The sequence below is a fragment of the Bufo gargarizans genome, chromosome 10 (assembly GCF_014858855.1).
Source record: "Bufo gargarizans isolate SCDJY-AF-19 chromosome 10, ASM1485885v1, whole genome shotgun sequence".
NCBI lineage: Eukaryota > Metazoa > Chordata > Amphibia > Anura > Bufonidae > Bufo > Bufo gargarizans.
Window position 1 is genome coordinate 19871004 of NC_058089.1, and position 27312 is coordinate 19898315.

Here is a 27312-nt window from a genome sequence, read left to right on the forward strand (position 1 = left end):
GCAGTGGAGAGAACATACTGCCACTGAATCAATGTAAGAGGTTGAGAGCCGGGGATATGCTGGGAGCTGTAGTTCTCCTGCTTGGAGGGAGGGAGTGGTTATTTCCCTAGCACTGTAGCTTTGAAGGGAGGATAGTGATGTTATCTACATGGGACTGTATGTTGGAGGGATAGAATGATGTTATTTACATGGGACTGTGCATTGGAGGAGGCTATATTTAGAGAGCGATGTACAGTAATTTACATGGGACTGTACATTGGAATAGTCTGCAGATAGATAGTGATATTATGTACATGGGACTGTATGTTGGAGGGGCTGAAAGGAGGTGAGCGATGTTATTTAGCCTATAGGTAGTGATGAGCAAACTTCTGTTTTAAAGTTCGGCGTACACGGTTCGGGTTATCTAAGAATTCTGTTATGGATTCCATTACGACGGACTATAACGTATGGTCCGTGGTTAGCTCATCACTACCCCCGGTGTGAGGGCAGTTTAAGTAACAGTCGTCACACGGCCATTTTTATAATCAATTAAAGATTATGAGGCTGGTCACTCGGCTGTTTCTTTAACGACCAAAGAATAGTGGCTGCCAGAAAGCAGAACATGTCGTGGGATTAGGTGTTTTGTTATTTTGGGGCGGAGTTAGAGGCGTGGCCTAGTGCTGAAAAATGTGCCTAATGTCCGTCTTTCCTCTTTTCAAAAGTTAAGAGGTATGCTGTCACGCTTCAGTGTGGGAGGGAAACACCACACTGAGGGAAGGGGGGAACAGGGAATCAGGCCTGGGAACTAGGTGAAGGAAAATGGACACCTCCTAGTGAAAACCCTAACCAAAATCTTGACTGACTACCAGTATGACCAGACCCCAAAGGTAGGTGAGTTCATACGCAGGAATACCTAGAGTCCTATCAAGCCCTATAGGACCCTGGTACTAATGGCAGGGATGAGAATAACTGTTCCTCCAAAAGGAAGGATGAACAGGAGTCTCCTTCAGGCCTAATACAAACAATAGAGAAATGCAACACACAGACCCCAAACAAAATACAAAAGGGAAAGGAAAGACTTCACTTTAAAGGAGCAATGGAAGCACCAGGAACTCAGCTGAGATCCAACCACAATCTATCCAAAGGTCCGAACAGAATCTATAATCCGCACAGCATTGTGGAAGAAGCAACTATAAACAGAGAAGGTTAAATTACCCTAATAGCCACACCTGGGGAAAGAAGGTACAACACAGACGTCATTTGAAACATGTCAGATCAAACCATGTGTTGCCAGTCTCACAGATCTCCTGCCACCTGTCACGGGAACGTCAGTGACATATGCCCTCAAGGCAGACAAATGCTTCTGCATCTTTTTTGAACATTTTGCTGTACTTACAGCAGGGGTGTTGCTAGGTTAAAACATCCAGTGCCTGGGCCCCAAATAAACTGCCTGCCAGACAGATACAACTGTATTGCAGTCCTTAGGACAGCAATTAAATTGAATCTAATGCACTGAAAGACTTGTGATGACATCAGTCATGTTATAAGTGCTAAAGGCAGTGGTTGAAAAGGACCTATGATGATGTCACCATCATGTGACCAGCGTAGGAGAGGATGGTGCTCAGCAGTGAAGAGGAAAAGTCCTGGGGAAGAAGCTGTTGTGAGGTCTGCTACATGAGGAGAGGTAAGTGAACTGAAGAGATTCTCAGTGTGAGAGGCAGAGTAATGCTGAGAGTTGTGATCAGGGGCGTAACTAGAAGTGACTGGGCCCCATAGCAAATATTTGTAAGGACCCCTCCAGCGCGCTTCACACCTCCCTCCTCCTGTGTAAACCCCACTCCTTTGGCACATTGTAGCGGTATACTGTATATTGTGTGGCACAGTGTAGGCTATATGTGTATAACATAAACATATTTCACATGAAAACTTACAGTTACTTGGCTTGGCCCTTGGGGATCTCGGACACCACTTCCACACTTGGCCGGGGGCTCAGCGGAGCTGATGTTCTGTTTCATTCTAATGAGAAAGATTTCATAATAAGGATTTGAAGAAGGAGCAGAGGGATAGCAGAGCAGGGAGAGGCTGGTGCTGCTGCTAGGGGGTCATACCATGGGGGAGTAATAAAGCCCACCATAATACCCCCCCAGTAGAAATAATTCTCCTTATAATGTGACAATGCAAAAAAAAAACCCTTGTAATAACCCCAGTTGAGCTAATGTCCCCATAGTGCCCCCATAATGTGCCAGTATAAAATACCTCTATATAGTGCCCCCAGTAAATTCCCCCATAGTGCTACTCTCCCCCCTTCCTGCTAGTGCCCCCCATAATGTACTAGTATAAAATGCCCCATATATAGTGCCCCAGTAGATGCCCCTCAGTGTCCGGCCTCTGATAGGCTGCCGGCCTAGTGTCCCCCATAATGCCCCCCAATAATGTGCCAGTAAGTGTCCCCATAGATGCCCCCCCATCATGTGCCAGTATCAAGTGCCTCCCCCCCATGTGCCAGTAGCAAGTGCCAACCCCCCCCCCCCCCACATGCCAGTATCAAGTGCGCCTCTCTCCTCCCCCATGTGCCAGTATTATAGTGCCAAACCCACCCATGTCCCAGTATCAAGTGCCAACCCCCCCCCACATACCAGTATCAAGTGCCTCTCTCTTCCCCCTCATGTCCCAGTATCATCGTGCCATCTCCCCCCAAAAAAAGTGCCAGTATCAAGTGCCTCTCTCTCCCCCATGTGCCAGTATCAAGTGCCAAACCCACCTCCCACGTGCCAGTATCAAGTGTATCTCTCCTCCCCCCCATGTCCCAGTATCATAGTGCCATCTCCCCCCCCCCCAAAAAAAAGTGCAAGTATCAAGTACCTCTCTCCCCCCATGTGCCAGTATCAGGTGCCAACCCCTCCCCCCCATGTGCCAGTATCAAGTGCCTCCCATTCCCCCCATGGCAGTAACAGTCGGGTATTAAAAAAAAATTATAAACACTTCTACTTACCTCCATGTCAGCGATGTGATGTCAGTGCTTGTATTTCAGAAAAGTTTCTGCTGGGATTCGAACCCACTACCTTCTGTCTCAGAGGCAAAGCAGCTAACCACAAGACCATAGGAGTTGCCTTGCTGCTGACTGAAAAAATAAGAGACTTCTACTGTTATAGCTGGCTAACTGTACATCTATACACATGCCAGCTGCCTTAATACACCCAGCACTGCTATATCTCTATATGACAGCTGTCCCAGCACACTCAGCTCTGCTATATCTCTATATATGACAGCTGCCCCCGCAAACCCAGCTCTGCTACATCTATACACATGACAGCTGCCCAAACACACCCAGCACTGCTATATCTCTATATGACTGCTGTCCCAGCACACTCAGCTATGCAATATCTCTATATATGATAGCTGCTCCAGCACACCCAGCTCTGCTACATCTATATATCTCTAAGTATTGCTATACAGTAGATAGATATATAGAGATATAGCAGAGCTGAGTGTGCTGGGGCAGCTGTCATGTGTATAGATGTAGCAGAGCTGGCTGTGTTTCGGCAGCTGTCATGTGTATAGATGTAGTAGAGCTGGGTTTGCTGGGGCAGCTGTCATATATAGAGATATAGTAGAGCTGAGTGTGCTGGTGCAGCTGTCATGTGTATAGATGTAGCAGAGCTGTGTGTGTTTGGGCAACTGTCATGTGTATAGATGTAGTAGAGCTGGGTTTGCTGGGGAAGCTTTCATATATAGAGATATAGCAGAGCTGAGTGTGCTGGGACAGCTGTCATATAGAGATATAGCAGTGCTGGGTGTGTTGGGGGCAGCTGTCATGTGTATAGATGTAGTAGTGCTGGCTGTGTTTCGGCAGCTGTCATGTGTATAGATGTAGTAGAGCTGGGTTTGCTGGGGCAGCTGTCATATATAGAGATATAGCAGAGCTGAGTGTGCTGGGACAGCTGTCATATAGAGATATAGCAGTGCTGAGTGTGCTGGGACAGCTGTCATGTGTATAGATGTAGCAGAGCTCGCTGTGTTTCGGCAGCTGTCATGTGTAAAGATGTAGTAGAGCTGGGTTTGCTGGGGCAGCTGTCATATATAGAGATATAGTAGAGCTGAGTTTGCTGGTGCAGCTGTCATGTGTATAGATGTAGCAGAGCTGGGTGTGTTTGGGCAGCTGTCATGTGTATAGATGTAGTAGAGCTGGGTTTGCTGGGGCAGCTGTCATATATAGAGATATAGCAGAGCTGAGTGTGCTGGGACAGCTGTCATATAGAGATATAGCAGTGCTGGGTGTGTTGGGGGCAGCTGTCATGTGTATAGATGTACACTTAGCCAGCTATAACAGTAGAAGTCTCATATTTTTTCAACCAGTTGCAATGCAGCCTTTATGGCTGTGAGGGTAAATGCTTTGCCATTGATACATTGGAGGTTGTGGGTTTGAATCCCAGACACATCAAGAGACTGTAAGATTAGATCACATTAGCGAGGGGGCCTGGTCAGCAGCTGAACATTAAGAATTGATCATGTTTAACTAACTTGAAAATAAACTATTACACACGGCGCCGGTAGTTACGCCACTGGGCTCGGGCCCCCTCTGCCTGTGTGTGTGTGTAAAAAAAATTAAAATCAACAGAAGGCGGCCGGATGGGCCCCCAGTGGTGTAGGGCCCCATAGCCACTGCTATGGTTGCTATGGTGATCCCTACGCCACTGGTTGTGATTATTTAACTGGAACTGTATGTTAGGGCTGAATGGAGGGATGTTATTAATATTGGACTGTATTTTGAAGGTAGCTGGGGGAGGGAGTGATCTTATTTACATGGGACTGGATGTTGAGGGGTGATGTTATTTACATGGGATTGCATGTTGGAGGTGGCTGGAGAGGGGGTGATGTTATTTACATGGGACTGTATGGTGGAAGGGCTGAAGAATATTAATTTCTGAGGGCACTAAAGGGAGGAATATAACTACAGGGGGCACTGCAGAGGCGTTATAAATACTTTAGGGCAAGTATTATAACAGTACTGGGCACAATAAATACTGGGGCACACTGGGGGCATTTTAAAAACAAGGGACATTATAGGCGTTCCTATTACTACTGGTGGGGGCTCTATAGAAGTGACTTATAGATCCCCCTTATTTCTACAAAGAGCACTATGGGGGCTCTGTGAGGGCATTATTAATACTGAAGGGTTTCTCTACTTATGGAGGCACTCTTGTGAAGCGCTATCACTGTTGGGGGCACTGTAGGGGGCAGTATTACTAATGAGGGCATTCTAGAAGGGAATTACTATTGGTGGGACTTTGAGGAGCTCTATTACTACAGGGGGACTATCTGTATGGCACTTATGTTATTTAAGAATAGTATTTGGGGGTATTGGAGAGCACAGCGAGCAGCAGGATAACACAGTTGGGACTCCAGGTTGAGCGATGATTTTAGAAAAGCGAGGAAGCTAAGATGTCTGTGTGTCAAACTCTGCAGAGACGAGGTGCGGCTGAAAGAAGTTGTCCAGGCCGAATGGAGAAGATGATGAGAAGATCTACATCAGAGTTGATGTCACCTGGGAGGCACTGGATGTGAGAGGTGAGATGTGCTGCTGTATAGCAAGTACAGTAAATTGTCTTTAGTGCTAGAGTGTGCAGGGAGGGGGGACGACTTAGAGAATTGGGCAATATGCATTGATGAGTTGATGTCACCTGGGAGGCACTGAATGTGAGATGTGCAGCTGTTTAGCAAGTACAGTAAAATGTCTTTAGTGCTTGAATGTGCGGGGGGGGGGGGGGGGGGACTTAGAGAATTGGGCAATATGCATTGGGGCTTGAGCCCTGGATCTTTTGAAACCCTAGCAACACCCCTGACTTACAGTACACATCCACAGAATCCACCTTGGGATGTGGAGATACTATTACTGGTGATCAGTCTGTTTAAATGTGTATTGTATCCAGGCATCGGGGGTAACCTCTGGACATGTGTCGTAGACCCAATAAGTCCTTTTCAGACAAGTTATCTCTACTGGACTTTCTCTACGCCTCTGCTTTCATCTAGTGTGCTTTTGGTAGTTGTTCTGGCCCTGTCGTGGATGGTACCTGTTCCAGGAGAGATAGGTTTCTGTCAGCACTACATCTTGGCTTCTGTCCACTTTGCTCTGACTCCATGAGACTAACTCGACTAAACGGCTATAATGTTCCTTACTCTCTATATAGTTAGAGGGTGCCACCAGCTGCATCTAGTGGTGGCTTTGGATATGGCCTAATAATACCTTGTGCAAATACATGCAAGATATACGTTATGGCCTCATGCACATGGCCGTTCTGTTTTTTGCAGTCCGCAAACCGCAGATCTGCAAAAAACGGAAGCCGCCCGTGTTGCCTTTCTCAATTTGCGGAAGGGAACGGCAATATAAATGCCTATCCTTGTCCACAAAGCGCAGACAAGAATAGGACATGTTATATTTTTTTAGCGGAGCTGCAGAACGGAGCCACGGATGCGGGAGCACACGGAGTGCTGTGCGCATCTTTTGCGGCCCCATTGAAGTGAATGGGTCCGCATCCGAGCCGCCAAAACGGAGGCTCGGATGCGGACCCAAACAACGGTCGTGTGCATGAGGCCTAAAGCAAATATATTTTAACCCTTTAGTTTGCACTTTTCATTGTACGATTTTGGAGCAGGATGCTACAACAACTGATAGGGAGTCCCCAAAACATATCTGATCCCCCAACAAACCACTTATTTATCTTATATTCCACTTTTTGAGAAATGTGTAACCCTATGTAACTCTAGGAGTTAGTAACATTAACAGAGGCGAAACCTGAAGCTCCTGGGCCCCAATATGAAATCTATGAGCCCCACCACCTATTATGTGACATTTATAATATAATTCCCTGAAGCCTTGTGTGCCGTTATCATAATTAACCTACTGCTAAAAGGAAGATTTACAATAATAACAATATGGGATTGCTAATTCTGTAATTTGTCCAAACCGTAGCATAACTGGTTAAATATATTTATTGACCGTGTCCTCTATCAGCAACAGAAAGTTGTCCATACATGGCCAACCATCTCATGTGTATGGTAGTCTCTCAACTCTCCTCTGATGGCAGACGAATCGGGCTTTTGGACTACAACCTGTCTAATCCTTTTGTTCGCAGGAAGATACAGTAAGCCACTGCGGGAGGTGTCTGACAGCAGCTTACTTCCCATCCACCACACATGCATACTCATAGTCAAGCCGAACGTGCATGTGTATGGGGGATTCGGCTGGCATAGCTGTCGGTGAACAAGTATTCAATTGACAGGTGCATGGCTAGCTGTGGGGGATAAAGACTTTTGCAAGAGTTCTATAAAAAAGAAGAAAGCAAGTTATTTCGCCATGTTAATCGCAGCTAGATAGCATCATGAGATATACTGGCTAAGGTGCTAAATGTAATGTAGAGTATTTTTTGCTGATTTTGACACTTTTGAACAACTGTTGTCACAATGTATTATTCTGGTTTTTGTAATGTGTTAACCAACAATGTCACTGCCCAGAAACTTTCCATACCGCAGTGCACATAAAATGTAATGACTGGCATGTAGTTTGGCACTGCCATTACACAGTGATACACCAAGATAAAGAGCCTCCAGGTAAGTCAATAGGTTAGGATAAGTTTGAGGCATCAGTTTAGCCGCGGTGCTGTCACCACGTACTGGTGCTGAATTCCATTATGACAGTCACATCCTGTCATCTCACATTATGAGCCCCCCTGTTGTTGCCTGTTAACCCGCTCTGTTGGGGGTGGGGGTGGCTGGGGACAGCAACGAACAGAAGCAAGGCAATTTCAAGGAGGAAGTATTTAAAAACAGGAAGGATCTACAAAAATATCATTTGAAGACGAGAGCAGGGAGAGTCGACGCTAAAGAGGGAAAAGGCAAGCAGAGCCGAGGTGGGAAGAGCGGTCAGGAAAGGGCTAAGTGGAGTGGTCAGGGGTGTATGGAGGAAAGATAGAGCGGCGAGGAAAAGGAGGACAGAGCCTCGGAGAGGAAGGGACATCCCTGAGAGGAAAGAAGGCCACCGCTGCAAGGAGACAAGGGCACAGCTGTGTTAGAAAAGGGAAACACGACAGAGCAATCAGGAGGGTGGGCCTGCAAAAGGAATAGAGCAAGACACATAGATGTCGAAAGTGCTCGAAGGCTTGCCAAACAAGAAAAAGACTGCAGTGAGTTGAGAAAACTGAAGTGCATGGTTGAGGGGGTAAAAAAGAAGAAGAGGTAAGGTGCCAAAAGCTAGGGAACTGATCAAGGTAGCAGAAAGTGGAAGAGAAAAGAGAAGTAAGATGCTGTTAAGAAGAGTGACAGATATGTATCTGAGCTTCTTCATTTGGATACAAAGAGAGAAGTGAAGTGTGTTCGGAAGTAAAGCTTGAGGAGTGGCGTGTGCTCACGTAAGGCCAGAGACAGTGATCAGTGAAGGCCGGTTTAATGGGGACAACATATGATTAAGAAAATACAGACATCAATGACATCAATTCCAAGCGAAGACTAAGGACAGAAGGCAGAACCCATGTGGAAGAGACATTCCTGGGATGTGCCACAGCTTCAGCCGGAGTATGAGCAAAGGTCAGTAGTAGGCATCGAGGGTAAATAAGTCCTAGTTCACATGAGCACTGTAATAAAATACTGCATTACAGCTCTCTATCAGATGTGGTGGCGGATTTGTGCCAGCGCATGTAGTGCAATACATGTGGATCAGCTTTTCAAAACCCCCATTCACATGTATCAGAAACAAATCCACATGGAAATAAGAGCACATCCACACCACAGCATGCTCATTGTGAGGAAAAGCAGCAGGTTTCATTCTTTGCAATGCACAGGGTGAAATCTGCAGTGAATCTGTAGCAATGTCGGCCATAAAGTTTGAATGTGTGACATGCAAATCTGCCAGCGGAATGGCAGTGGAGTTAGGGTACTTTCACACTTGCGTTGTTTGATTCTGGCAGGCAGTTCTGTTGCCTGAACTGCCTGCCTGATCAGGCAAACTGTATTCAAACGCATGTAATTTTTTCTGACTGATCAGGCATTTTTTATAGACTGACCAGGATCCTGATCAGTCAGAAAAATGTCTGATCAGTCAGAAAAATGCATTGCAATACCGGATCCGTTTTTCCAGTGTCATCAGGCAAAACGGATCCGGTATTTATTTTTTTCTCATTTTTAAAGGTCTGCGCATGCGCAGACCAGAAGGACAGATCCGGCATTCCGGTATTTTGAATGCTGGATCCGGCACTAATACATTCCTTCAAGCCTTCATTTTTTTTCCCTGGAGATAAAACCATAGCATGCTACGGTTTTCTCTTTTGCCTGATCAGTCAAAATGACTGAACTGAAGACATCCTGATGCATCCTGAACGGATTACTCTCCATTCAGAATGCATGAGGATATGCCTGATCAGTTATTTTCCGGTATAGAGCCCCTGTGACGGAATTCTATGCCGGAAAAGAAAAACGCTAGTGTGAAAGTAGCTTTATTTGGCTGCGTCCGAATTTACTTTTTAGTCTATGTCCACGCATAGCGAAAATGGTATGGATTTGCCGGTGAATAATCTGCACCATATACAGTACCCTTAAAGTTGGTCAGGTTTAAAAACAATGTATACACACGCTGTGAAAAATATGCATAAATTCATGTGGTGCATAATTTAGCTGTATGCTTATAGGGGTTCTCCGGGCTACAGACTCAGGATAGATCATCAGTGTCAGATCGGTGGGAGTCCAACATCCGGCACCCCCACTGATCAGGTGTTTCGGGGCTGACGTGGCACTGGGAACAAGCAGTGTATGAAGCGTAAGCAGAAGGCTTCATACATTGTGTAGTTTCCAGTGCCGACATAATGCAGCTCAGCTCCCATTCATATAATTGGGAGCTGAGCTGGAGTACCCCGGCTCAGCCACTATAAAATGTATGGAGGTCCATCTCTGTCCAACCCCTTTAAGGTGTTTTGAGCTTGTGATCAGGAGGTTCCAGTAAGTTTAACAGTGTCCTCTATGGAGCACAGTAGAAGCATTAGTTACAGCATATAAATGGTGAGAGGACCCCCATCAGATGGAAAAGCATTCTTTACAACCTAGAACATAGCTGAATTTGTGATGTACAGATGTAGTAGAGTTAACATTCATGATTTATGAGACGTGTTATCTAAACTAAATGAGTTAAGCAAACACCTTTAATTGCTTTTCAATGGCTTTTGTCTCAAGATAACCGATGAGTTAAGAAATTTGAGTTAAGAGCTGGAGTGCTAACCCTGCTACATCTGTATTTGTTTCTTGAATTAGATAGGTTTACCTGTAGGCCTCTGGAAAACCAATGATAATAGCATGATACCCTGCACCATATGACAAACCCTGCACTGCCCCTTTAACAAATTCAGCTGCGTTGCATCATATAAATGGGAAATTTACACAGTTACAGTACCCTGATCATGAGAAGAACTTTCTGTTTGGGAAGCCTGGTTTACCTGTAGGTAGGTGCAAAGCTTAAAAGTGGAAATGAGGAATACGTAGATTTCTGTGTAAATTAAAATGTAGCTGCATTTTAGGCCCAGAGATTTTTTTGGGCTGGTGGAAATTGTCGCCACACTGAATCTCCCTTTATGGAGCCATGTAGTTCTATTGCCTGGTTCTGGCGCCGCCTTTCTGATATTCATCGCCTATCCTAAAGATAGGTCATCAATAAGCTAGTCCTGGAAAACCCCTTTAAGTGCCGGGCACTTCTTAATAAATCTTGCATATCTTTGCACCAGAAATTTAACTCAATGCCTGCTAAAAGCACCAGCTTTAATCTGTAGAAATTGTTTAATATGCAGTACCCTAGAACAGGGTCACTGGAAAAAAGGGCTAACTGTTGTAAAAAAGTTCTGATTATGTCTTTGTGCTGCCATCTGCTTTTTATGGATAAGTCAGGGTTAACAACTTGGCTCAATCCCTTTAGGTTGCTAGGGGATGTACCTGGGTCCACCCCTGGTCGGTAAACTGTGTGTGCTTAGCTGAGGTAGAAAAAGGAACTACTTGTGCCTACTCCTCAGAGCTAGGCCTGAGCTCAGAGAACCTCCATCTACAGCTAAAGCTACTTTATCTAAAAGTGCTCCTGACAGAAAAAGGCAGCAAGGCCTGTTTAGGCCGCTGTTTGATACATATAGATCCGGTAATTTCTCTTTACACATTGTGTATGTGCCAATGCAAAGGGAGAAATCTGGGGCAAATCTGCTACAAAATGTACAAGTAAGGCCTCATGCACACGACCGTGGTTTGGGTCTGCATCCGAGACGTATTTTTTGCGGGTGAGATGCGGACCCGTTTACTTCAATGAGGCCGCAAAATATGTGCTGTCCGCATCCTTACTTCCATTCTGTGGTCCATCTAAAAAAATAGAACATGTCCTTGTCTTATCCATATCATGGACAAGTGTAGGACTGCTCTATTGAGGGTCAGACGTTCAGTAAAATGTGGATTGCACATGGCTGGCATCTGTGTTTTGCGGATCCCCAATTTGCAGACCGCAAAATGGACAACACGGTCATGTGCATGCGGTCTAAGGCCTTTTTCACATGTCAGTCACTGCCTGTGGTCTCCACTCAACACTCACGTATATATTGACTTTAATGGGTGTATTCACAGATCAGTGGTTTACCACAGACCATGGGTCCGTAGTGACAGCATGGAAGCATGCCCTGTTCCTCACACACATTATAGTCTATGGGGGTTATTGACTAACAGTTTTACATCTTTTCTTTGTCATAAAATAGTTGCAACTTTTTAAACGCCTGTGCGATTAATTTTAATCTTTGAAAGTTTGACACATAGGAGCGTTGAGGGACTGGTGGGAGCCATGATTCCAGCCCGGACAAATGTAAGCCCGTAAAAGTTGTCAAAGACTACGCCAGCCAAGGGATGGTGTCGATTTTCCGGCAGGCGCACGGACTACCAAAAGATGCACCCTAATTTATGACAAGGTGCACGCCCCATCAAAAATAAGATGCATCTTCTCGTAGCAACACCGGCGTACTTGAAACCAAAAAGATCTTAATAAGTGACCCCCCTATGAGTCCGTGGAAACCATGCATGCCATCTGTGTTTAGTCTGTCCATGAAACGCAAATGACATACGGACTTAAAATCATGGAACCTCAGCTCAAACACAAATGGATTATGGACAGTGTCACGGATAATGCACAGACATGACACGGATGTGTGAATGAGGCCTAACACATGTGAATTTTGGTGCAGAAACAGTAAAATCCGCTTGTAAATCCAAATGGAAAATCTGCATAAACAATACTGCTGTGTGCATGTACCCTAAAGTGCTCAGGTTCCCCGTAGTGCCACCACAGGGGAAATGTAGCAATAGGTTAGGGCTACATGACGACAAAAAGGGTACAACTACACTGCGACATGTGTCTTGCGACATTGATGTCACGCAACATTTTTTGTAATTACTGTCAATGTTGTCGCACTGCGACATGCTGCGATGCGTCAGTCGCACAAAAATCCAACTTGGATGGATTTTTTGCAACTGTCGTGTTGCAGTGGCAGCATGTAGCAGTACGACACCATTGCCTATCATTATAAAAAATGTTGCGAGACTTTTCTGCGACAGGTGTCGCCATGTAGCCATAGCCTTACACAATGCTCACTGAAATGAATGGGCTGTCAGTTTAAGGCTATGTTCACCTTACCTCAGGACCTTTTTTCAGCGCTCCATTGGTGGCTATTGACTCCTACTGTAAAAAAAAAGAAATAAAAAATTGTACAGTGTGATGTGCGTAGATGACTACGATTTTCTATGCAGTTAGAAAAGGCATACTGACATGTACCAGACGAGTGGAGGCCAAGAGGACACTCTCTTCTGTTGGATGAATGGAGTCCTACTGGTGCAAGGAACACCCTGCTATGGCTATATTCGACATCTACACCAACGGCTCCATCCACAAGGGATACAAGTTCAGTGTAAAAAATATCAGCTAAGCATTTTGCCGTAAATCTGTAGTAAAGTCTGCAACACATTTCAGTGCTAAATCTGCATGGGCTATATGTTAGAACTATTTGCTGAGGGTTTAACCCTGGGCATTGCAAATGACGCAACACATGGTGAAAATCTGCAGAATAAGGGTGCATTCACACAACTGTATGTTCCACAAATTGCGGTTCAGCAAAATATGGATGCGGTCCGTGTGCATCCCGCATTTTCTGTGGGCCCCATTGAAAGAATGCCTATTTTTGTCCGCAAAACAGACAAAAATAGGACATGCTCAATCATTTGCGACCCGGTCGCATGGATGTGGACAGTACAAGGATGGACATCCGTGTGCTGTCCACATTTTCTGCGGACCCATAGAAATTAATGGGTCTGCATGTGATCCTAATGCGGATCAGATACGGACTCACACAGTCGTGTAAACGCACCCTAAAATTGACATATGGCTAATGTACTAAATCTACCCCACAGGTCCATTTCCATGTTAAATGGCTGGCCAAACTAAATTTTCCATGAGACTGTAACAGTAAGTGTTACAAAGGATTGCTGTGTGATATGTCACGACACACCACACAGTATAATAACTTTCTAAGGTGTCTCATAAAATCCCCATATTAAAAATTCCCATGTGAGTTCCAGAAGAAAATGGTGTGACAAAAATGGCTTTGAATAGCAGAAAATCACATGTAACAGTTCATTGCGTGTGATTTTCTGGATCGTGATATTGAATGAAATCGCAATTTGTAACGCCTACGAATGTGTTCGGAAAAGTGGGCAGAGTAGCTCAGAGGGTGACAAATTTCCTAAAGATTTCCCAAACATTTCTAACTAGTAAAGAGTTGGAAAACAACGGCAAGTTTCACCTTGTCTTGCCGTCTCCCTGTGACAGATTATCTGGTGCATAATGGCCTGGGAAAATTGTATATATGCTGCACCAAAAAAAGTAATGAGGGCCCATTCACACCTGTCGGATTCTGTGATAATAAGTGTCAAAGAAAGTGACAATCCAGAGATGAGCAAATCATATCTAATGAATCGATTCGTCCAATCAGCAGGGTTTATTCACCTATGAGAAACTGGCCTGGGAGGTGAAGGAGCGCCCACCTGTCACAAGATTGACAGGGACGGATATTTCAGGGGCATTCACCCTGCCGTATATGTTTTGTAAAACACAGATATCAGCCATGTGTGTTTCCGATTTTGTGGATCAACACGTCCTGCATATCTTCCAACTTTTGAAAAACACAAAGAGGGATGATTTTTTTCATACTAGGCCACGCCTCTAACTATGCCCAAAGTATAACTATACACACCCAGTCCCCTTAATGGCCCCACATAGTAATTATTCCCCCTTTGTGCCAGCACACAGTAGTAATGTCCATATTGTGCCCCCTTTACAGTAGTAATGCCCACATTGTGCCCCCTTTACAGTATTAATGCCCACATTGTGCCCCCTTTACAGTAATTATGCCCAAATTGTGCCCCCTTTACAGTAGTTATGCCCACATTGTGCACCCTTTACAGTAGCTATGCCCACATTGTGCCCCCTTTACAGTAGTTATGCCCACATTGTGCCCCCTTTACAGTAGTAATGTCCATATTGTGCCCTCTTCACAGTAGTAGTGCCCACATTGTGCCCCCTTTACAGTAGCTATGCCCACATTGTGCCCCCTTTACAGTAATAATGCCCACATTGTGCCCCCTTTACAGTAGTAATGTTCACATTGTGCCCCCTTTACAGTAGTTATGCCCACATTGTGCCCCCTTTACAGTAGTAATGCCCACAGTGTGCCCCTTTACAGTAATTATGCCCACATTGTGCCCCCTTTACAGTAGTTATGCCCACATTGTGCCCCCTATACAGTAGTAATGCCCACAGTGTGCCCCTTTACAGTAATTATGCCCACATTGTGCCCCCTTTACAGTAGTTATGCCCACATTGTGCCCCCTTTACAGTAGTTGCTTCCTCTACTAAAAATGAAGTTGTTGAGGATCAAGCGATTCACCGTCCGGGGGATATCAAGCACACGCAGAGTTGGTGTACATTAGAGTCCAGGGTTCCCCTTTCTTAGGGTTTATTTATACATAAAGTCAAAAACACAAAGCCAATAAAGGGTTTATGGTATAGGCAGGGGAGGACTGTGAACTTAAAGTGGCCCTGGAAAAAAAATACTAAAAGTGGCCCCGTTTTTTAGTTGAGTGTATATTGATGGACGGCAGGGCCAACACAAGTAGGCGAGGCCAGCAATACCATACTGTGGCACATTATACTACCCCAACAGAGCCACAGTCCATCACAAAATACTGCCAGCAGCACAAAATACATCCCCAAAAACTTCCACTGGCCGGCCGTGAGGATGCCCAGGCGGCCCCCTGGGCATTAGGCCACAGGGAACCTTCCCTTTAAGGTCAATGCGCAATCTGCCCCTGGGTATAGGACACTGATCCAATCAGATTAGAAATAACATGCATGAAAGCCTCATGTTGGGACAGAGCAGGTTATGTGGAATGTGTGGACAGGGGCTGCCTAGCCTTAGCCCCTGGCAACCTAAACAAGTCTTGTAGCCACCACCCCCTCCCACACCCTGCATGGAAATGTCCTTCAGAAGTTTGGAAAAGTTGTTTAAAGGCAAGATGGAGTTGGTTACATTAACACAATAGTTATGCCCACATTGTGCCCCCTTCACAGCAGTAATGCTTACATGTGCTTACATGTGCTCCCTCACAGTAGTTATGCCCAGATATGTGCTCCCTCACACGAGCGAGTTTTCCATGTGGGTGCAATGTGTGACGTGAACGCATAGCACCAGCACTGAATCCTGACCCATTAATTTTTTTTATGCATCAGTTCTGCGTAGCCCATAGAAGTGAATAGGTCTTCAGTGAAAAAAACGCTTTCTTCAGTGAAAATTGCATCTGGAAGCAAGTGCGGATGCGATGCGTTTTTCACTGATGGTTGCTAAGAGATGTTGTCTGTAAACCTTCAGTTTTTTATCACGCACGTGAAAAACGCATCAAAACGCATTGCACCCGTGCGGAAAAAACTGAACAACTAAACGCAATCGCAGACAAAACTGACTGAACTTGCTTGCAAAATGGTGCAGGTTTCACTGAACGCACCCTGAACGCATCCGGACCTAATCCGTCACGCTCATGTGAAAAAGGCCTTAGGCCACTTTCACACGGGCAAGAATTCCGCGCGGGTGCAATGCGTTAGGTGAACGCATTGCACCCGCACTGAATCCGGACCCATTCACTTCAATGGGGCTGTTCAGATGACCTGTGATTTTCATGCATCACTTGTGCGTTGCGTGAAAATCACAGCATGTTCTATATTCCGCGTTTTTCACGCAACGCAGGCCCTATAGAAATGAATGGGGATGCGTGAGAATCGCATAGCGTCCGCAAGCAAGTGCGGATGTAATGCGATTTTCACGCATGGTTGCTAAAAGATGATGTTAGTAAATTGATAAAAGTCAATTTACTGTATTATTTTCCCTTATAACATGGTTATAAAGCAAAACAATAGCATTCTTAATACAGAATGCTTACTAAAATGTGGCTTGAGGGGTTAAAAAAGAAATTAAAAAATTAACTCACCTCATCCTCTTGTTTGCACAGCCGGCATGTCTTCTTTCTTCTTCTTTCAGGACCTGCCAAAGGACCTTTGATGACATAATCGTGCTCACCACGTGGTGAGCGCGGTGACGTCAGCGCAGGTCCTGCTGAATGAAGATAGAAGGAGTTAATTGAGTTAATTTTTATTATTTTTTGACCCCTCTTGCCACATTTTAGTAAGCATTCTGTATTAAGAATGCTATTATTTTCCCTTTTAACCATGTTATAAGGGAAACTAATAAAATCTACAGAACACCTAACCCAAACCCGAACTTCAGTGAAGAAGTCCGGGTTTGGGTCTGGGTACCACAATCAGTTTTTTCTCACACGCAAAACGCATTGCAGTCGCGCGGAAAAAAAATGAGCAATGCAATCGCAGTCAAAACTGACTGAAATTGCGTACGATTTTCCCTGATCGCAGACACAACGCATCTGGACCTAATCCGGACATGCTCGTCTGCATAGGGTGGCAGCACGCGGTGCGGATTACACATGGTTTTTCTGCATGGATTTTGTGCACAAAAGCCCTACCCTAGTACATGACCAGCAAAGTGTGTGAGATAAGACATATCTCATACACACTTTGCTTTTTTTTTTTGGTGCGGAAATAGACCTGCCATGCGGATTTTAAAATCTGCAGCATGTCAATTGTTGTTGCGTTTTTTTTTTGTGTGTTGTGTGGACTTAATACTTTTCAACTGCGGAAAATCCACACAAAAAAATGCATAAAAATCGCACAAAACTTCCCCTTCTCCAGAATCATGATAAATCGTGCAGATTTAAGTGTGTTTTTTGTTCGCTTTTGGTGCAGATTTCATGCGGATTTTCAGCACACAATTCTGCACCCTGTGCAGCCACCCTTGTCTTCATGCCCACAACCATGTCCGTAAACCACAGATCAGCAAGATACGTATACCTTCTGTGCGCATTCCATATTTTTCTCACTCCCATTAATAGAAAAGGTTAGCCTCGTCCGTCCGCAATACAGACCAGAAGAGGACATATTCTATCATTTGCGAAATGGCCACACAGACCCACAAATACGGACGTGTACATGGCCCCATACAAATGAATGAGTCCATGTGCTATCCACAAAAAATGCAGTCGTGTGCGTGAGGCCTTATTAATTGTGTGCCCAGTGAGGCGAGTTTGCCCTAGGGTTTATTCAGATGACCGTATGAATGGGTCCGCATCCATTCATTTCAATAGGGCTGCAAACGTAGTTTTGTTCCGCGGCCCCGCAAGGAAGATAGAGCAAGTCCTATTTTTGTCCGCAAATTGGCGACAGGAATAGTCATTTCTATCATAGTCCTGGCCATGTGCGGTCTGCAAAATGCGGAACGCACACTGCCGGTATGCGTGTTTTGCGGTTTCGCAATTTGCGGACCACAAAACACTACGGCCGTCTGAATGAGCCCTTAAAACGGCCAATGTTGCCTTCATGCTGCAAAGGAATGGGCCATAATCTTTTTTACCTTCCTCCTAAACCTGGCAACGCATCTTCCATCTACTTAGCTCGTCTGATGTCCCCTGCATCTTCCTCTGCCATGGCTGCCTTCTTCACGTTGTCTCCCAAACCTGAAAATTTACAAAAATGTTGTGTCAGAAAAAGTTACGAGAGGCTTAAAAAAGATAACACTGTGTGCAAATGTCCTTTGTTTCCACAAAATTACCTCAGAAATGAGTGCCAAGGGTCCTGCATATAAGGCCTTACTCAAACAGCCGTAAAAAGCGTATATTCACACAGCTGCGTCTTTCTTCCGTGTGCTGTCTGTTGGTAGAGCACATACAAGTCAATGGGAACAGTCACACGTCTGCACGCGTGTCCAATACGGGAAACACACGGCTGGGGACATTTATCAAAACTGGAGCAACGGGAAACTGGCTGAGTTGCCCCTAGCAACCAATCAGATTCCACCTTTCATTTTTCTGAGCGCCTCTGGAAAATGAAAGGTGTGATCTGATTGGTTGCCTGGGGCAACTAAGCCAGTTTCCCTTTACACCAGTTTTGATAAATCTCTCCCACTGCATGTTTTGTCGAGTGAAGAAATAAAACAGAATGCACACAGACGCTATACGTTTTTCACAGAGAATATCGTACATGGCCGTATGAATAAGCTCTTAAAGCCGGACTCCCCCCGTGATTGCAATGGACCGGACTTAGTTCATCATAGAACCCTATAGCGAACCAGGGTCAGTTCATTCGCATTCCAGGGGGGTTTCTTGCGGTTGTAATACAGATGCTAAAATATGGCCGTCTGAATGAGGCAGATGTTTTCTGTATTTTGCTGGTGTTCTGTTCGATTGTATTTTGTACATATTTCTGGTGCTTTCTTTACACATGAGGATTTCTAGACACATTTGGGGTCATTTATCAAACTGGTGTAAAGTAAAACTGGCTTGGTTGCCTGTAGCAACCAATCAGATTCCACCTTTCATTTTCCAAAGGAGCTTTCCAAAATGAAAGGAGAAATCTGATTGGTTGCTATGGGCGACTCACCCAGTTCTACTTTACACCAGTTTGATAAATAAGCCCCCATTGTCTTCTATCTACACCAGGGATCAGCAACCTGCGGCATGCCAGGTGTTCATGAAACTACAACTCCCAGAATGCTCCATTCACATCCATAGGAGTTATAAGAACAGCAGAGCATGTTTTCATGCTGGGAGTTGTAGTTTTACAGCAACTGGCCCTGCTGTCTACAGGCTACATGGTGCTGCCGGCAGCCCGTGCAGTGTCTGTCGGCGCCAACAGGTGGCGCCCTATGACCCTTGCCTGTGCTCTGCCACCTCTGAGCAGGCAGCTGCAGGGACACCTAGGACTGTGGGGTCCTGACAACACAGTGCTTTGCAGATACCGTACTTCCTGGTGAGGAAGAGTCCTGTTATTGTGAGCTGGGAAGTGACAGTCACAGCCAGGAAGGAAAAGGCTGCAGCTTGTGTGCTGAGGGCATTGTGCTGCTGCCCTCCTGGCATTGTGTATGAGGCTGGTGGTGGGCTCACTGCAGGGCAGACCCATGTGTAAGCTATGCCTTGCTACAGGTGAGAGAGGTGCATTCCTGGGGGGATCCTGTGTCATGTAACTGATTGCAGTGTGTCTTCACTTATGGAATCAGGTTGTGTGTTATTGCACTGGCTGTCGTTACTTTGTTATTAGGATGTGCTAAGGAGGCGCTTAGACTAATGCAATCTGCATCCAGTGTGTATTTGCACTCATGGAGTGTGATAACTAGTGGCTGTATACTTGTGCAATCTGCTGCCATTACTTCCTTGCCTTGGGTAACTTGAGGTGAGGTATCGAGGTATTTTTGCGCCGGGGTTTCGGCACGTTGGCGTTTGCAAGAGCGTAAACTTGTGCAACCTCCTGCGGAGTGATTGTGTAAAGGTCTCGCTTGCAAAAAGCCAGGAGAAAGCTGGCAAGACACGGCGGTGGTGGTGGTGTATAGTTTTGCACAAGAGGATCGTCAGTTGTGGAGCGTATACTTGTGCAATCCCCTGTTGGCGCGGAGCCATGCATGTAATGTATGGTGAGCAATAATAGGGGTTGTCGGTCCCTATCCTATAGACTGGAGCGATGTCCTCGTCACGCTGTTTGTAGAGCCCCGTGTGTGGGTGTGTAGATATAGTCAACCTTTGAATACGCTGACGTTGGTGATGTTCGAATAGTCATTGCAATGCTCGCTAAGGATAGTTGCATCTCCCTCTGTAGTATAGGCAGGAGGGTGAGAGTAGTTGTCAGTGAATTACCTTGGGAGCATGGCTTGAGGAAGCCCTGAGCTGCCTGGATTTTGGGGGGGGGGAGGGTGGCAGGGATGGATGGGGATGCGGAGTTTGCAAACACCAGCTCGGCAGCCTCCAGTGGCTCGGACAGGATGCCTGAATCCGACAGAGCCGTTATCAGCCGGAGACACAGCGTCAAGACCTTCAGCGGGCTCCGCTTCTTCAGACGCAGGTAAGTTGATCATTAAAAAAATCACAGAAAAAGTACCGTAACTTTGAATCGATTTCTTATATAAAAAAAAATGTAAACCCTATAATTACTTAATAGAGGACAACAATATTGGAGCAATAGTTAGGAGTCCCATACGATAAACAATGTTTGCCCAGGTGGGCGCGCACCCATTCATTAATGGATCTATGGGGGTGCCGAATCCAGATACAACCAAAACCGACCACGCACGCAGCACTTGTGGAGCTACGGATTACCGGACATTTCTGGGTCAAAAGCAAGCACCAGCCCAACAGTCCAAAAACCCGCACCCCAATAGATCAGTGAAGGAATGGGTGAGCAGCGCGCCCACTTGGGCCACCAGTATTTATCATATGCGATGATATCGTTTCCTCCTTAAGTAATTATAGGGTTTACGTTCATTTTTATATTGGAAAGTTACTTTTTATGAGGTACTTTTTCAGTGTTTTTTATGTTGATACTGTGTCTATTGTGTGCTACTGTTTCTGTATTTTTCCATAGAATTATGTGACATGACGCCATGCATGCTTGACCATGACCGTATACAGTTCCTCACCACGAAAGTCCTGGTGGGGGAGGGACCGGGGACTAGAGATCGGTGGGGATCGCCTATCCTCTGCATAGCTGTTAATTGTTGATGGCTGGAATACCCCTTTACATAAATTTTTTTTTTTTTAGGTGAATTCTAATGCTTCTTTCACACGTCGGTGATTCACGGACGTGTGCTGTACGTGTTCTCCACAGACCGCACACGTACCCATTCATTTAAATGTGTGTATCTACACATCCGTGTCTTAGAATGATCCGTAGTTTTGGAATGGAAGCATGCTCTATTTTATCCGTGTCCACGGACCAATCACGCTCCTTATAGTCCACGGGTCCGTGAAAAACACGGACGCAACACATATGCCATCCGTGTTTCACAGACCATTAGGAGGAGATGCTATGGAAATTAAATTTCAGCTGTACAGTGTCCATGAAACACGGAAGACACACGCAGAGTAGAAAACGGACAGACATGGACTGGATCCTTCACGGATGAATCGCTGACCATCTTATCATGGGTTTCAACACGGACGTGTGAACGAGGCATTAGGTTCTGTTCACATGGCAGATTTTGACACTGTAAGTATCGGCTGTGCATACCGTGACAGAAACCAACTAAACTGCGAGTGGACACCCGCTGTGGCTTCTTGGGGTGGTCGCAGCTTTGAACCGCAAGCCCTCGAAATGCAGCGCTGCCTCCTATTAAAACCAACGGGAGGCAGACACCACGCAGTCGCAGCCAGACTTGGTGCGATTTCCACTCCACAATTCTGACAGCAAATTTCACCGTGTGAACATCTCCTTAGATCTCATGTATTTTCATCTGTATGGATAGCATACTTAGGGCTCGTTCACACGTCCGTTGGTGGCCCGTGCCCGTGCTGTGAACCGCAAATTGCTGTCCGCAATGCACGGGCAACTTCCGTGGGGCAGGCGCATGGGAATCGCGGACCCATTCACTTGAATGGGTCCGCGATCCCTCCGTTCCCCAAAAATATAGAGCATGTTCTATCTTTTTGCTGTGCGGAGGCACGGAATGGAACCCCAAAAAGCACTCCGTAGTATTCCGTTCCGTACTTCTGCTCCGCATCTCCGTATTTGCGGACCCGTTGAAATGAATGGGTCCGCATCCGTGATGCGGAATGACAACGGAATGGTGCCCGTGTATTGCGGATCCGCAAATGCGGTCCACAATACGGGAACGGGACACCAACGTATGAACCAGCCCTTACCCATACCTTTCTATTGGGTCATACACACATCTGTATTCTTTGCGGATCCGCGTGGCCATTCTGCGGATAAGAGAACATGTCCCATTTTTGTCTGCATTGTGCATGAAAATAGCCCTCTTCTATTGATGGGAGTGAGAAAAATTCTGAATGCACAGGAACGTATCTGCGGATGCGTTGTTTACGGACAAAAATCCAGACATGGTTGTGTGCATGAAGCCCTAGGTTGATTGCAAAGTTGTTTTATGTCACTGTCTTGCTTTTTGGCTGGTGCGTTACAATATTTGTACATTTCCAATTCTTCCAAATGACTTTCTTCTTTGTATTAATATAATAATATACAGTATGTAATATAATAATATATGTGCATGCACTACTTTTTTGCGGTGCGGACCACCACATGCGGATTGCAGACCCCATTCAAGTGAATGGGTCCGCGTCCTTAGAAGGCAGGCACACGGTCGGTGCCCATGCATTGCGGAGCTCAATTTGCAGTCCGCAGCATGGGCACGGCCGGCTCACGGTTGTGCGCATGAGGCCTCATGCTGGATCCTCAGTTGCAGATTCCAGAAAAAAAAGGCAAAAAACGCCGCATACAGAGTTATTTTGTCCAGCAAAATGCCGGTATTCCTGCCAGACATTGTAGTGAATGGAATCCATTGGGCTCCTGCGGTGTTTGGCATATGTAAAGTCTGGCGGAACAGAATACCAGAATCTAAGTGCAGATCTACTTTAATGAATTCCAGCATTTTGCTTGACATAATAACGCAGCATGCCGCGGTTTTTCATTATTTTGCCAGATCTGTGACTGAGACTTCTGGCGAAACCTCTGCCGCAGGTGTGAACTTAGCCTTATAACGGATCCATTCGGTTTTGATGTGAAGAATATCTCTGCAGGCAGCGCTATTCATCCTGTCAAATCCCGCTTCCATTGCAAATGTTCGTACTTTTTGGGGCAGATTTACAAATACTGTCTAGGATTTATACAGTGTGACATAGACTACACGTCTAAAATTTCACAAAAATCTATGTTTCTTAGGCCTCATGCACACGGCTGTTGTTTTGGTCTGCCAAAACTGTGGCTCGGATGCGGACCAATTCACTTCAATTCCTTTGCTCCGTTCCGTGGACCGCAAAAAATAATAATATAACATGTCCTATTCTTGTCTGCGCTTTGCGGACAAGAATAGGCAGTTATATTAAAGGCTGTCCGTGCCGTTCCGCAAATTGCGGAACGCACACGGACGCCATTTGTGTTTTGCAGAACCGCGATTTGCGAACCGCAAAACACACAACAGTCGTGTGCATGTAGATGCCATTTTGTTTTATTCAGCACCGTATGCAAATATTTCTGGAAGCCCCTCTCAGATGAATGCAACAAATCTGCTGCGTGTGAACAAGCCCGAGGGAGCACATTTGGCAAAAATGTATTGCAAGATCTTTGTGCGACGACCTGATCTTTCAAGCGTCTCATAAATAGCTGTTCATTCCCTGTCACATTGACCTTCTGTCTTTAGGGGAATTTCCCTGAAGATTATTATAGTTGTATTTTTACGGATTCCATTAGAGAATTGCATATAGAGCAGTTCCCTAATCTTTAATTAGAAGAAACTTTGCTTCAAGGGGTTGCGCATTGTCATGATGTTGTGGGTTTGACTCGCCCGCCAATCTCGCAAGAATGCCGCTGCCTCTTTAAACAGCTGATCGGCAGAGTTGTCGGGAGTCGGACCCCCAGCAATCTGACACGGGTGACCTATCCCGAGGGTAGGTAATCAATATCAGGACATTGCACAGAACTCTTTTAAAGGGTTTACTGACATCCACTGAACTTATCAGATTGACTTTGATCTGACACGGTGATAACCAGTAGTGTATGATATGATCATTCCTTTAAGGCAATTAGCCTCCATTTATTTTTGTAAAGTCAGATTCCTCTGGGCAGTCTGCTGCTTCTTCATCCATATCTTAAAGGTGTTTTTTTCCCCTGAAATTACACCGGCAGATAAGCAAGCGATTGTCCAGAGGGAAATGTTCCTTCTCGGTAATCGCCTGCTTGTCAGCAGAGGAGACTGCTGCTATTACTTGCAGGGATCTCCTCATCAGTAGGGTTTTCACAATACCAAAATTTTGACTCGATTTCGATACCTTAAAAAAGTATTACCCTAAGTTCACACTTGCGCATTTTACAGCGCGTTTGAACGCGCTGTAAAACGCATAACCGATGCAACCCAATGCTTCCCTATGGGACTGGTTCACATTTTCGCGTTTTACAGCGCGTTCGAACGCGCTGAAAAACGCCCGACGCATAAACAAGTTCTTTAGCTTCTTTGGGGCGTTTTGTCGCGCGTTCCCGTACATAGACTTTCGGGAACGTGCGACAATGGGCGTTCGCTTGTCTCTGCGCGATTGCAAACGCCCGTACAATCGCGCATACAGAGCACTCCTTTCAGACCGCTCAGGTGTGAACCCAGGGTTAATCTATAGAGATCTATTAGGGTGAATGCTGTGCACACAGCAGCAGGGAGCTTACCATGACAGCCATGGAAGGCTTCGGTAGCGTCCCGGCTGCCATGGTAACGGATCGGAGCTCCGTGATTTCACTGCTGGGGTTCCGATCAGAAGCTGCCACTGCCACCAATGAACATACTGAGGAAGAGGGGACCCTGTGGCACTTACCACCAATTACTATATTTCTGGGATGGGTGGGTGTTGCTTTGCGCCACCAATGACTTTAATACTGGGGTGGGCGCACTGCGCCACCAGTGAATATAATTTACCCCTAAATACAAATGTAGGCGGCAGGTGCTGGCGGTATCTCATACCCCGTCTTAATGGCAGGGCAATCTGCCGAACCGCAGTCATTAATTTCTCAGGCGCCGAACCTAGCAGTAGCGCCGCCTAATATTGGAAAATAGCAAATCCTGGTATCGTATCGATTGGGGTATCGAAAATTCGATACCCGATGCAACCCTACTCTTCAGTATGGCTGCGAGCCATCGCTGATGCAAACGCTCATCCCCATCCTGAATTACTGTTTGCCGGCAGCAGAGCGTTGATTACACAGGACAATCTGCCGCCGGCAAACAAGGATTTTTAAACCTGCTAAAAGATTTCAATTACCCGATGAACGAGCATTTGCTCATCCATGGGTTAATCGACGGCAGTATTGCACTGCCAGATCATCGCTAATTAGCGTTCATACAAATGCTTGTTAGCCATGATCTTGGCGATTATCTGCAGGTGTAATATAAGCTTTAGGATAGGTCATGAATATCAGATCTGTGGGGGTCTGACTCTTGGCACCCCAACCGATCAGCTGTTTGTAGTGGCCCACCAGTGCCTAGGACGTATCCTTGCTATGTTGTATCAGCTTTAGGCAGAACAAACGCTTCCATGCAATAATATAGATTAAGAGAGCAAAAAACATAATAGAAGTACAGGGAAATCTCTTTGAGAAACCAACCCCCATATCTAGACCAGATTTCCAGTTTCACCCTATATTAGGCATACTGGCCATCTTGGAGACCACTTTTCAATGCAATTTTGGGTGGTCTCAAGAGGTTTCACATTATATTGGAAAAGACTGCTGTATTTTTTGTTGGAGTAATTGTAGGTTTACCTATGTATTGGGTCATGGCCTGCTTTTAGGTCTCATGGACACTGATGGTGCTCATAGGCTGCTACAGACCACAGAATAATCTTAAATTATCGCAAGGCAGCGATCTTTGACCACATCTTGATCTTCGGCTCAGACAAATTTTTTGCAGAAAGCAATAAAATTTTATGAATGTCGTACAAGAGAGGAAATATGTGGAGTTCAAACTTCAGTGCGACACTACCCAGAAGGTCAGTGACCACATGTGAGTGACACGTTATTCGCTTTCTTAATGTCCTTTTTCACAGACAGATAATACATTTTATTTTTTGTAATTTTTTTTATAAACGCTCATTCTCGATAATTGACCCATGTAAAAGGCGCCGGCGTTCTGCCGGCTCCATAAATCACCGTTCCTGTGCAACAGATAGACTTTTAAACTGCTCAGTTTGCTGCCCAAAAATAAGGATTTTCTATGGGGACAAACGATCACCTCCAGAGATGATTGCAGCTCTTATCTCCACTGACGATCAGGCAGTTATTGGGAATGTCTACTTTTCTCCCGATAATCTGTCTGATCATCAGTCCATGTAAAAGGATCCTTAGACCAATAAAACACTTTAAATTCACAGCTGACCGCAGTGTGAAATAATAAAATAAGTCATACTCTAGTTTACCAAGGCCCCACTGTTCCCTCTCCAAAGCGTCTCGGTCCCTCCACCAGTCTACTTTCTTGGCGCTCACCAGTTCCCCACGGCTACTTAACCCGATTCTCCCCCCCCCCCCCCCCAAAGTCTACTTCCTTGATGCTCTTGTCACACAGGAAATGACTCCTCCACCAATCACTGGTTAAGACGGGGTCACAGCTGTATCCAATGGTTGAGCAGTCGTTTCCTCTGTGTCAAGAGAGCAAAGAAAGTAGACCGGTGAAAGACCAAGAAGAGGTCGAAAGAGGATTAATGGGGAATTGGTGGAGTGACTATGACTTGTATTTTAATTTGACTCTGTTCTGAGCCCAAAAAATCGGGCAGACTACCCCTTTAATGTTGGTGTCCCCGCTCCAGCTTACTTCACATCACATACAGTAATTTTAGGGGTCCTTAGATGATTAAATTGTCCATGTGAGAGCCTATGGCATGGGGGTACCCCTGTAGTTACTTATCTGACCAAGAAAAGATGGGCTGAAAAAAAAAATTGTATGGGGAGGGGGGGAAGCTAGAGAAGAGAGGGACTGCGAACAGCTTCTCTCATTTTGGAGGACCTGAGATGTCCAAACTCTACCTGTTGATTTAAGTAGAAAGGTGTGTAATACTTCATTTGCCCTGTGGAGGCAGTGCAGGCATTTTTACCACTTGCTGCTGGGTTCTCCCCCACAGCCGATCACA

The 27312-nt window shown here is 45.6% G+C and overlaps 1 protein-coding gene across 4 annotated transcripts in view; it reads left to right on the plus strand.

Annotated features, from left to right (window-relative positions):
• Positions 1–27312, plus strand: part of DGKZ (diacylglycerol kinase zeta) — a 181889-nt gene that overhangs the window by 22015 nt on the left and 132562 nt on the right. The window contains exon 1 of one of the 4 annotated variants that reach the window (XM_044269560.1): positions 7855–8559. The exons of 1 other annotated variant lie outside the window; for it this stretch is intronic. In XM_044269560.1, the coding sequence (XP_044125495.1) occupies positions 8504–8559 (56 nt within the window). In that variant the 5' untranslated portion in view covers positions 7855–8503. Of the gene's footprint in view, positions 1–7854; positions 8560–19452; positions 20540–27312 lie in introns of those variants that run through there. 2 more of the 4 variants (XM_044269561.1, XM_044269559.1) reach the window with 2 other exon arrangements.